General features: G+C 30.4%; 1 protein-coding gene across 3 annotated transcripts; it reads right to left on the minus strand.

Annotated features, from left to right (window-relative positions):
* Positions 1-2,497: 2,497 nt before the first annotated feature.
* PDE338 (Nucleic acid-binding proteins superfamily) lies at positions 2,498-8,186 on the minus strand. 3 transcript variants are annotated; one of them, XR_002445176.2, is made up of 9 exons: positions 7,231-8,186; positions 6,856-6,930; positions 6,708-6,779; positions 5,694-5,774; positions 5,482-5,579; positions 3,853-3,978; positions 3,339-3,411; positions 3,196-3,244; positions 3,030-3,111 (listed from the first exon to the last, which is right to left on the minus strand). XR_002445176.2 is itself a non-coding variant. In XM_021428616.1 (8 exons), the coding sequence occupies exons 1-8, from the start codon at positions 8,101-8,103 to the stop codon at positions 2,935-2,937; spliced, it is 1,551 nt and encodes a 516-aa protein (XP_021284291.1). In that variant the 5' UTR covers positions 8,104-8,186; the 3' UTR covers positions 2,498-2,934. The 3 variants fall into 3 exon arrangements, 2 of the variants coding, with proteins under 2 accessions (XP_021284291.1, XP_089639735.1); XM_021428616.1 differs by lacking the exon at positions 3,339-3,411 and having other exon boundaries at positions 2,498-3,111; XM_089783609.1 differs by lacking the exons at positions 3,030-3,111; positions 3,196-3,244; positions 3,339-3,411 and having other exon boundaries at positions 3,849-3,978.
* Between the last annotated feature and the right edge of the window lie 4,869 nt (positions 8,187-13,055).

Raw genomic sequence — 13,055 nt, forward strand, 5'->3', positions numbered from 1 at the left:
TAATATAAAATTTCCACAATTAAACGATCAATATCTCATATTTAGAATACTCAAAATTTTTATGACATAATATTTGAAAAACTTCCTAAATTATTTAATAAAAATTAAATAAGCTCTTTTATTTCATTTAATTAAGTCTTTATAATTTTATTTTGGATTAAATAGATCTTTGTGATTAATAGTTAATTAATTATTATTAATTAAAAATATAAATATGTCATCATACTATATTAAAATATTATGTTATTATTTATTATAATATATTAATACATCATATCAATATTACGTGATATAAAATAATAAATAATATTTTAATTAATAAAAATAATTAATCAATTAAAAATTTATTTGATTTAAAATAAAAATATAAGAGTTTAATTGAATATAGTAAAAACATAAAAACTTGGTTGAATGTTCCTAAATAGTTCAAAATTATTTTTTAAGTATTATGTTTGTTTTGAAGTATTATGTTTATTTTTTTTTCAAACTTTTTAACATTTTTTTAAAGCTAAAACTTGAGTTCAATAACTTTAATTAATCTTGCTTAATCTTAAAGATATATTCAAGTACGCAATTAAAATAGTATGTTATTTTATTGCCTCTCTCTGCCCTTAAGCTTAATCCATTGAAGAAGTAGAAAAAGCAGGTCCTTGTGCAATGGTAATGATAACATATTTCTTTTTATCAAAATGATGGCAATGAATTTTATGATTATAATAATATGCAGAAACATGGCAGTCAGTCCACTAAGATACAAAAGAGTTGGACTTAAACTTAAGCCTGCCAACATGGACTTAGGTCTGCACATAGGGAGCCTGCAATCTTATAACTTGTTGTTTGTTTCTTCATTAATTTAATGCAAAATTATCTTGTCTCTGGAAACCCATTCAACACCATGTCATATATTCTATTCAGATATATTTAAAATAATTATAAAATCAATTATAATAAATAAATATTTTAACTCTACTTATGAAATATATATATATATATATATATATATAGAATACAGTCCCAATTTTATCATCATTGACTCATTTCTGTGCCTTCGAGCACAAACATTACCTCTTCTTTGTTGCTTCTTGTGCCAAGAACTTGGCCCCTAATATTGGCATTTTAGTGGCAGAAGCTGTTCATAACTTTTGTCTTTTTCTTTTAAATTTTATGTATCTTCTAAAATAAATACCTATAACCTAGCAATATCAACATTGATGTTGCTCAGTGTTGACATATATCCATTAATATCTTCATATTTTAATAACACAATATACATTGTAATTTTTTTTTAATATGAATGATATATCACATAGACATTGTCCGTTTATGAAAATTAAAACCATTGATGTATAATACAATAATTTTTCAAAATATCTAATATATATGTAGTTATTCAATCTCGATAAATATTTTATTAATTATCAATATAAAGAACATAATTGATACCAACAATCATAAATGTATGTGAGGGTGGTCGAAAAACAAAATATGTTTAAATGAATTATACAAATAGAATTGCAATGGAACCCATAAATGAAACAACAAAACCTATACATGTGCAAGAAGATAAAACTGAGAATAAAAGAGTGCCATTTTTTCAGGTTCTTTTTGTCTTTAAATTCATGGAGCCCCAAACCCTAATCTAATTAGGGCATGTTAATCAACAGTAGGGTTTGATGTATATAAAAGCAAAGACACGTTAAGTATGAGAAGAAAACATGAAGAAGACAAAAAGAGGGTGCCTCTCAAAAATGGGGGCGCAGCTTCCTTCTCCACTCTTTGAGACTCAAGATAACTCTTTAGGCTAACGCTGCTGAGTGTCAAAAGACAAATTTCTGAAATCCCGGTTTGTGTGTGGACTTTTTTCGAAATAAAATAAATAATTAATGAAAACCCATTTATTGGTGCATAGAAATGCATGCAAATTTTATACTCTTTTTCTCTGTCCTTAATGATGATGTGTGCTGGCACACTTGAAGGCAAATGATTTACTAATAGAGTAAAAAGCAGACCTTAAGTTTACAGCTACAGCCGAGCTAGATGAAAGGGTTTTCCTACTAATGTGAGGCCAATTAAGCCCAAACAACTTCTTGGTAGAAATTTACCAGCAGTCTGCAATGTTAGGGGCAACAGCTATAGAAAATGGCCCTAGACACCCCCAACCCAATCAAGGTTTGCTGAATTAGTGGCTACCCAGAGAGCTACTAGGGGCATTATTTTGCCCTACAATTATGTTGGCACGAACTGATTTGCTGGTGTGTTCTAGTTTCCACAGCCAATGCCCATAGGCAAACTTGTTAGCTGGTTTTCCCTGCTTATATGCCTTTTTTTTTAACCCCATAGATGTAAAAGCCAACATATGACGTCAGTATACCCATGATTATGCAAGTTTGCCTATTTATTTCCTTCTTCTCGAGCTTTTGGTCAAGCAAGCACTTATTTAAAAAAACACATTTTCTTTAATCATCCAAGTTGGAGAGGCACTTGTAATGCAAGTAAATTAAATTCTAAATGAGAAACTAAATTAGATTTAATTTTGAAACTACAAATTTGTTCCTTTCTCGCTTTTGGCCAATGGCATCAGTCAAAAAAAAAAAAAACCCCTGAAAATGCTACAGCTTACAAGAATTTACTATTGCTACTACAAAAAAAAAGTTACAATACAAATTTGTGCACAACAATTGAACAATGGAGATCATGTTGACGCAACAATCATCTGTGTATACTTGTACTTCAACTTCCTTTCAACTGGATTATGTATTGGTTATCTGAACTAGAATACAGGCTGAAGAAGATTCCTCGGGTTACAACAGAACGGCCAAAGATCACCTTTCTTCCATGCAATGAAGGTCATTATGCAGATTTTACAAGGGGTGCGCCACTGAGTCTCAAGTCTTCCATTTTACAGTTCATATTCTGGCACTGCAACCTTACAACTCAACTTGATTCATCTTCTCTTTCAAATTTGAACCAGTTCCAATTTACAAACAGACTTTCTTCATCGTCAAAAGGTAAAGCATCAGTAGGAGGAGGTTCTACATTACGTGGTGCAGAAACAGCAGGTAGATTTTGCCTATACTTCTTTGCCGTCTCTTCGGCCTCAGAAAATACTCTCTGTGATAACATAAAATTATCAACTATTGTGACAAACTTAAACCATACTAGACATTCCTCATGGAAAAGATCATAAATCTATACCTCTTTGTTTGATATGAATAGGCCAGGCTCACTTTCAAGGTCGGCAGTACTGCAAGATGGATGAGCAAAATTACATTATTGTCTATAGACTTATTGGCAGATAAAAGTTACATATGCATGTCAAGTATACTGCTTTCTCATACCTTCTTTAACCTGCTCAAATTTCCAAACATCAAACAACATTTTCATAAGCTGGAAGTAAGTGATTCTACACTTCTGGTGCATAGGAGAGGCAAGTGATGGTAAAGACATTAACAATCAAAAAACTACAGCACCTTCAATTGAGAGATTTAACAGGAAATATTTTCCAGCAAGCATAGAAATCTACTTAGAATAATTGATGATGTCTACTTATAGCAAGAGATGGCCAGAACATTTTATTTCTCTTCTTTTCTGCACTTATAACAGTATATAAAACTTGGTCATAAGCCATTGTAAGTGCATATGCATTTGTTTGTGCATGCACTGGTGCCACTTCCAATGTAATTTTCCATCATGTCCAAGGAATTTTACAAATCCTTACAATTGCTTCAGATAAAGTGTCAAAGAAAAGAAACTGTTATAGTTAAGATTACTCCTGAAGAGAAATAAATTTAAAAATTAGAATGGTGTCAGAAACACTTGGAATAGCAAAGATCTCTAAACAGTCCTAATTACCTGAGAGATATTTTGTCAGGAAAGAGTGACTTCACAACCAGAACCTTGATCTTCTCCCCCTCTTTAAGCAATTCAGCAACAGAAGTAATACGTGTTTTACTCATATTTGAGATATGGAGCAACCCACTGCACAAGTAGAAAATTCAGCATAATTATGACCATGGCAAAAGAAAAATGCTTAGAACTTCAAATGAACCAAATAAATATGCACACACAACTCACGTAAATCGAGAGCCATATCAACTAGAAAGGCAAAAGAAAGTGCTCATTCAGAGTCAAATGAGATGGAGGCTTCTTTATTATTAAAAAAAAAAAAAGAGGCTTTCAAATATACTATAGAACTATGACTAACAAGGTGGTGAGTATCAGGTTGTAAAAAACATCTTCAAAGAAACAAGCAAGAGAGGAGGCAACACTATAGAAGACAGAGTGATATAAAAAGAAGATGGAGCAAAAAACAAGAGGGAGTAGGAGAAGCTGCAGATTACTCAGTGAGTTGAGCATCACATGTGACTGCAAAAGGGGCTAATAGTGGAAGAAAATTCTTGTGGCACTATGTGAGTACAAGACAACTCACAGGGAAAGTGAACGATGGTTCTGGACTAAATAGGAAATAATTTAAAATTGTCAAAATATAAAAATGAACAAAAAAATGCATTATAATAAGCCAGTAAAATTTTATTTATTACATGGATATGGGTGAAATATGACTTAGAATTGTTGGGCCTTATTTCATGTTAAGATTTGCTTGAATTAGTTCTCCTTTGAGAAACAATGTGTAAAATTGCATAGTTTACCATTTAGCATTTACATCATAAAAGAAGTGTTAAAAAAATTTCTTGTTAACTTCAAACATTATTTATCAAATGCTTACTAGTTTTTGGATAGTGTTCAATAATGCTCATCAGACTTATGCTCAATGCTTTGGGGCCAATGCATTGCCTCAGTACGACAAAACGCCTCAGCCTAACGCCTTTACCTCTAAAAACAGTGTGCATGTAGTTTGGGCAATATGGAATACATAGAGAAAACTTTTTCTTTGCACCAATTTTCTTCTTCTAAAACACCCTTGTATATATATTTGAGAGAACAAAATTTTCACTAAGCCTTTGCAGTGTGCCTCTCAGCCTTAACTTATTTAGCTAAATTATATGTAACAAAAGCCACTTCTATATTTGCAATTGGAGATGAAGTGAGCACCATAAAGTTAATCAAAAATGATTCAATGCTGCATTTCCTCAATCTTTTCTGCTCCAGTCATTTTCTCTCACCCTCAAACAACCATCATGTTTAACAAAATCTAAAGTGAATGTTCAAAATATGTAGGAACTCTAAACATTCATTTAATTTTATCCATTCACTGTTTAACATCCCTCTGCCCCTGCTCGCTGCCTCCCAATTTCCATTATCTTTTAAATCTTGTCCACCTGCCCCTTTCTTTTATCTTCTTCAAAGAACAGATCTTTAATCAAAAAAATTATCAGAAAGCTCTCAGACTATCTTTTCATTACATTTTATGATGTTGATGAATTTACCTTTAGGTGATAAAGTAATAATGGAAAAAATCATAGATATTTGTATTAAACTTGATACTGGATGAAAACCATAAAATAGTAGTTTTGTACTCACCTCCTATTGGAATCCCCTATTCTTACTTGAGCTCCATATGGTAAAATTTTCACAACAATTCCTTCTAAAAGTGTTCCATCTCGAAGGTGCAGCATTTCCTGCAACATTTTACAGTAACATCAGCAGGCACCTAAATTTTAAACTATAGTGATAGAAACCCAATGAAATCTTAAATAGAAAGAATGAGAAAGGGAGAGGCCGTAGTGACTAACCCAAGCTTCCCTCTCACTCAGTATTAAGTCATTGTTAGCCTCATTTATTCGAGTAATCTTCACATACATTCTGAGGCCCACCTGCAACATAAATGAACCAAAAAATGTCTTTCAAAACATAGAATCAGTGAAAGAAAAGAAGGATATGTAGATAGAACAGAACTATATTCAATTGTGTAATTATTTCCTTCTTACCACCATCACGCTTCTCTTATTCTTCTTACTACTACTACTTTTACAAATACATGCTTTTATTTCAGCAGTATTTAAATGCTGAAAATCCAAACTTGAAATTTGTTTTGTGTTTCTAATTCTTCAATTTCTAATGAAGTTGTTCATTGATCACATACCTAATTGATTCAAACCGTTCCCTACAAATATTGGACAGAACATTAATTTAGGAATGCCACTTACATAACTAGGTGGATTTTCCTCTTATCATGGGAGCTAAGGGGAAGGAAGCTAAAATTAACCTTATAAAGGGGCTAAGAGAAGAAAAGCCATTTGATAAATAATATGGACCAAACCATTGGTTATGCATTCAGAGTCATTTTGTGATATATGCAAAATTTCTTTTATTTTTAAATATAACAAAATCATGGTCTGAGAAGTTGCTACACCAACATTCCAGCACCAAAACTTGAAAGATTTAGTTGCCTAGACCCCTCGACCAACAATAAACATGCATATGGCCTTGAAACATCCTCATTTTCACAAAGAAAAATACTCCTGCCATGACATAATTCCCCAGAACTCCTAATAGAGTGCATACCAAGAAAATTTCAAGGATGATGTATTCCATAATCAGAAGCACTACCTAAATGCATAAAGTTCAACTATAATGGGCTTTCACCTATTAAATCTAGACAGAGTAGTCACAAGGTACATCGATAGATGGTTTTACACTTCAGAAATGCCTTTTTACTGAGTTAGGCCATTCAATGCATGAAGGTGGGGCATTACACAAAACAGAAACAGAAGTCAATAACTGAATTTCCATGACAAGAAACTTACATATTCTTTCAACTCAGAAAAGTTGTTCACTCTCTTCATCAACTCAGCTTTTGGAAGGAAAGCTCGCAAACCCTGCAAGACCATGACTGAAAAGTGTTGCACATTGATACACATTCAGATGTATATAACAGAAATTAGAGACACAAACCTCAATTCTTGTCAGCAGGCCACCTGTATTCCATTCTGTAAATTTGACCTCTATAGGTTCATTGAGTTGTTTTATCTGTCCAAAATTTAGATAAAGTAATTAGTTAATATCAACAATTGGAGAGCTTAAGATTATCTGAATGCTAATCTTGTGAGGTTAAGAAGTTGAAAGAACAAAAAGAAAAATTGACAAGAGATCCTGATATAAATATATGTAAGAATTATAATTATCATCTTAAAATTTCCCTTCAACAATTAAAAATAAAGGAATGAACATGTTCCCACAAGCAACTAGGAAATCATCAAGCAAGTCAAAAGTGTAAACATGAAAGTCACCAAATTTAGTAGAAAGAAAAGAAAAAAGTGAGAAAAGAACCTGCCTCACTCGATGCCAAGCAATCCTCCTGAAGAGTCGTCTAGTTGAGAGCAGCGGCCTACCACTAAGTGTCCTTCCAAGAACCTCAGCAAACAGCACGGTTCCGGTTTCAACCACTGGCCTTCCAGGCACAGGTCCCCCACTCATTGCATCATCATCCTTAACAATTCCCATCTTCCCATAACTCATAAACTCCTCAGCATTAGTTTTCAAATCACACGACAAATATTCCATCTCTTTATCATACAAGGGCAGCACCTCTTTTGTCAACATCGTACCCAACATGTCAGCCCCAACATTAACATCAAGCTTATTCTCATTACCAGAAACAACAACACCAACCACTAAGTCACCAGGTTTTGGCTCATAGTATTCAACACCAACCTTCTTGAATTCATTACTTTTCTCCTTAGAAACTCCAAATTCACCTCCTCCCTCTTCTACTTCTAATGATTCGCCAGGCCTAAAGAATTTCAAGAAAGGCTCCAAAGCCTCATCTTTATCGGGTTTTTCAGACTCTTTATCAACATCCGCCGCAAGCCCATTATTCAGGGGTACAGGACTAGGCTTATTAAGGAGTTCAAGCTCCTCATTCTCTCGAATTCTACTATCATTTTCCAGGCTTTCAGGCAATTGAGTACTTGAGAATTCATCAAAGGTATCATTTTGAGAGCAAAATACAATCCGGGTACTTCTCAAAAACGTAATCTTCGAAAAAGACAAAGCTCCCGGTGTCCCAGTAGTGGTAAAGGAATAAGAAGATGGAGTTGTTCTAACAGAACATTGGCATTTGGGAGCACCATTAAAAGCAAAGTACTGAGTTAAAGAGTTGAGAAACGGAAAAGACTTACAGGGTTGAAGCAGGGTTTGCATCTTCCTTATCCTGCTTGCACTTCTCTACCTCATGAACTCCTTTTCCCTCTTTGATCTTGGAAATCCCTTTTCCCACTCCAGAAGAGTTGGACATACTCAGCTTGTTTTAGCATTTTAGAAGGTTCAAGAGTAGTCCACACTTGACCCAATTCAAGGCTTTTTTGGGCCCATTTGTGCTACTTGAGTGCTTTAGCTTCATATTTGGACCTGCTTTTGCTCTTAGAGCCTTCATTGTTATATACTCAAAAATGCAAGTTTTGACTTTAAGGAATAAATCATACAAATATAAATATGAATTGTGGATGAAGCATCATGATTCTAGCCATTCGCTAATTTGTAATTGAATATGGATGATGATGTTAAATAATGCACCATCATTTTGAAAAATGGAAAATTTGCCATTGTTTTTGATTATGGATGTTCTTGCCACAAAATGACGGTGCATTGATTAGTGACGCACCGAGATATATTATATAATATAATATAATATAATAAAGTTAAAGTTATTGTTTCTTTTTTTTTTAATATTTTAAAAAGTTTTAAAATTATTTTAAAAAATAAAATAAAATATTATTTTTTTATTATATTTAATTAAATCTTTATATTTTTATTTTAAATCAACAAGCTATTATCAGTAAAAAAAAAAAGTTACATCATTTTATATTACATAATTTTAACATGATATAATAATATGTCATAGTAGATGATAAAGTGACATATTAATGTGATATAATTATATAATTAGATGATATTTTTCACTATTTATATAAATACCATGTAACATAAAAAAATAACAAATGATATTTTGATTACTTACCATTAATCTATTATTATTTGATTTAAAATAAAAATATAAAAATTTAATTAAATATAATTAAAAAATAATGACTTATTTAAACTTTTTTTAAATAATCAAGAAACTTTTAAATCATTATGGCTTTGTTTTTTTGTTACAGAAAATAAAAGTTATTGGTGACAAGATATCAAGATGAGATAACATTTTCAACTTGTATAATTAAATATTTTGTTTATGTTATGTTTGAAATTTTAGAAAATAAAAATAGAGAGCTAAGAATATATCGAATTGAACATTACTGACAAAAAAGGATTTTACTATTTAATTAATATATTCAATTTTATTTTCGTTGAAGATTTTCATAAATCCAACACAGTTGTAAAGAATCTAGGTGTTAATTATTTGACTATAATGCCTTTATATATATATATGGAGAACTAAAGTTTTTGATACTCTTTTCTTCTTGACATTGAAACAGATTTTATTAGCATAATCTCATATATTTAATTAGCAAGAAATGTTAAAGAATTTGAAAAAAAATATTAAATCAGTCTGAATAAACTAAATGTTATTATGAGTTTAAATGTACGAAACATTAAAAATTTGTCTTAATTATAAACAATATTATTGTTTGTGTTTGTGTTTGTTTCTTTCCCATAATTTGAATAAATCAATCACATGGACTTAATTAATTAAGGGTTATTATTAAACAGGACCGGCTTTAACATAAAGTCGTCAAAATCTTTGCTTTAGGCTTCATAATTTTATACAATATAATTAATTATATTAAATATATAAAAATTAAAATAATGAATAAAATATCTTTTAAATTAAGTGTCTATTAAATATTTATTTTCTCTCAATTCTTATTTGTTATTAATTCTCAACTATTTTTCTCACTTTCTTACTTAAGTAAAAGTCAAAATAATTAATAAAATTACATATTCTCTCACTTTTCTAATTATATGCTTAATAAATTTATATTTTTTATCACTTCTAAATTCCCATAATGTTAATAATTCTTAATTATTTTTTCTTTTTTCAATGAACGTAATATATTTTTAATTATCTCTAATTAACAATAATTGTTTTTAATTTTAATAAAAAAACCTTCATCTAAATATTTAAGCATTTTAGACCTTTAAAGATGTTGAGTCACTTCAAGCCTTACTTACCCAGCACCACTTTTTTTTTTTGTTTATTTTAAAATCAGAGACTTGAGTTGAAAGGATGGGTTTTGGTGCATCTCTTTTTATAATTGGTTGCATTTATTGTGTAAATAATGAGACGTTGACATATCATAATAGATGATGATGTAGCATGTTAGATTTTCACCCTCCACATTAGTATCATGTTTGCATAACTTGGGTATAAAGTAATATGTGATATTTTGATTAACTATAATTATTCAACTATTAATTATAAAAGTTTATTTGACTTAAAACAAAAACATAAAAACTTGATAACACGTAATTAAAAAATAAAAAATTGTTTAAATTTTTTTAAATAGTTCAAACATTATGTCAAGAATGAAAACTTAATCAAATTTTCTTAAATAATTTATAAATTTATTTTTAGATATTATACCTTTAATTATTGACACCCCAATTTGTTACTTGAAACAAAATGTGAACAAAGGCGGTCTGCCAATTGGAGACCTCTCAAATTTCTAATACAATTATATATACATATATATGTAATATAGTTGACTGTCTCTCATCTTATGTAATATAATGATATTAGCCTTTTTAGATTAACTGCAATCCATTTAATTAAATAAGTTAATTATTATAGGCTTAGAACCCATAACCTACCTAGAATATATACCCAATAATGTAAGCAAATACATGCAAGCATTGACTATTTATATAGAGCCCAAATTTAGATGGAAAAGTGATGGTTAAAAATGGAAAGATGCTTATGTCTGATTGCATGCTACAGAATACGACAGAAAGCATCACCCCTTTTTTAAATATTACTTAATTAATTAATAACAATAGTGAGCTAAGACAAGCTACACCTTTCTGATCGAATTTGATTTAATCCTAGTGTGGAGAAGAAAACAATTGCTGGCAGGAGCGGATGAGGACAGTGTTGATAGCACTTGTTAATGAATTGTTGTTTTTATGTAAAGGTGGCATGAAAATAGAGGTGATAGATTCAGGAAGTTTTTATATTTATTTAATTTTATAATGTAAATCATTGAAAGAATCACAAACTGTATTTTAAGATTGCTTTGGCTAATAAACTATACTAAATGTTTATTTTTAATCAACCACATTGCCCTTGTAATTAATCTTGATGATGAAAATGATAACATATTTTTTAAACAACGTGAATGTATAAGTTATATTTAAAGCTTGGTCTTCCTTCCCAGGATAATAGTTTACACTGCCCAAATTTTTACTTTCAAGGATAACTCCAAATAAACAAGATAAGGCCAAAATTAATAAAAAAAAATTCATTGAATAAATAAACAACCTCTTTTGTGAAAGTAATATCTATAGTAATTGACAAAGCCCTTCCACAAGTTAATCCTTGCACAATAATATTATATAAATTGAGAATTTATGTTTTTTAAATTTGACAATACCCGATCAATATTTATTAATTAATTATATCTTATAATTAGATCTACTTATTCATTTATGCAGCAGAGATACATGAATACGAATTTATTGATTCATGTATGCAATAGTGATAGATGAATATACCAATTCTTGTATCCAATAATAATACATGAATATAATAAATATTGACTTAATGTGAAGGCCAATAGGAAACCTTACCTCCCATAATGGGTGGGACTATGGATTTATTATATAAAGGGCAGGCTAGGTCCCTCTCTTGTCATTCAAAAAACATAAAAATCTCATCTATTAGAGAGTTACAAAGAAAAGGAGAAGAAGATCCTAATACACTGAAGACCAGTAGTCAATCTAATCAATATTATTTTTATTGTTGAATCATAGATTAAAATTTTAGTATGCTTTATGTTCTCAATTCTTATTATAATAGATTTTGGATTTATGTAACCTTATTTATACATAAAATTTTATCACTATTTTCCGTAGCTTTTACACCAATCAACTCTTGCATGCCAGCAAAAAAGGTTAGAAAACAAAAGAATAAGGGAAAAAAGCGATTATTGTCCAAGTCTCATCCTTCCATGTGTCTCATCGGACCACACTCTTCTGTGGTAATCAAAATGTTTTGAGCTGTCGAAACTCCATAAAGCGCTCTTGCTTTGTGGATTGCTTTCTCTGGAACTTTCTTTTCTTTTAATTTTCCAGGGAAAATATATTAATGTGTTATAGGGACCATTTTGCACTGTACCTCATGTAGTTCTCTCTCTCTCTTGCTTTTTTATTCTGATTTATGAGAAAGAAATTGTTGAATTATAATGGATGACATTCTCAAGAGTAGTTGTAATATAATATAATATCATATAACATATATTGTTGAAAATTCTATCCCTGTTCTGTGATAGATAAAATATACAAGGCTTGAATTCACATGTAGGGTTCCAACCTTTTATTTCCCTTGTAAAAGCTCAAAGATTTCACACGATTTCCACGATAATGTAATATAAATTGTTCAACCTGCATTCCAAATTTACATATACATATATATATATATATAAACATGTCATTTAAAACACATGTTGAATTCATTAGCACTTGTGGTGCAAACCGGGCCAAGGAATGAAGGAACTACACAATAGCGTGGCAACTAAGCAAAGGTTTTAACAATTGCTCTAATTTTCTTTTCAAACCGAATCTTGTCTCCCTCTATGTTAGGTTTGGTTCACTACCAAAATATATTAAGAAAATTTGAAAGCAGATAGAAATTTGGAGAAAGCAATAACAACGCTGTTGTTTGATTGTCTAATATTAATTTGGAATGCTGTTATAAATTTTTATTTTTCGATACATGGAAAGCTCGTTAAGCTTAAGTTATACAAAAAGGGAATTAGCTCTGTCCAATTTCATAAATCCTATAATTTCTTTTTAACCCTTTTTTCACACCAAATATCCTACTTTCGTAAATTAGCTTGATTAGAAATTAAAGATCAAATTCCTAAAGTGGGGTTGAAATAATTATAAGAAAGAAATATGTTGGCATAACATTCGAAAAAGTTTTTGAACTAATAAAG

Source organism: Theobroma umbraticum, unplaced genomic scaffold (genome assembly GCF_002168275.2).
Source record: "Theobroma umbraticum cultivar Fairchild unplaced genomic scaffold, ASM216827v3 scaffold_51.0, whole genome shotgun sequence".
NCBI lineage: Eukaryota > Viridiplantae > Streptophyta > Magnoliopsida > Malvales > Malvaceae > Theobroma > Theobroma umbraticum.

Bases quoted from the DNA above. Each gene is read 5' to 3' on its own strand.
- PDE338 (XM_021428616.1), bottom strand. From the start codon at position 8,103: ATGCAAACCCTGCTTCAACCCTGTAAGTCTTTTCCGTTTCTCAACTCT. The intron at 5,580-5,693 runs GTTAGTCACTAC...AAAATGTTGCAG, and splicing joins TGAGTGAGAGGGAAGCTTGG to GAAATGCTGCACCTTCGAGA. The intron at 3,245-3,852 runs GTAATTAGGACT...TCCATCTTGCAG, and splicing joins CCTGACAAAATATCTCTCAG to TACTGCCGACCTTGAAAGTG.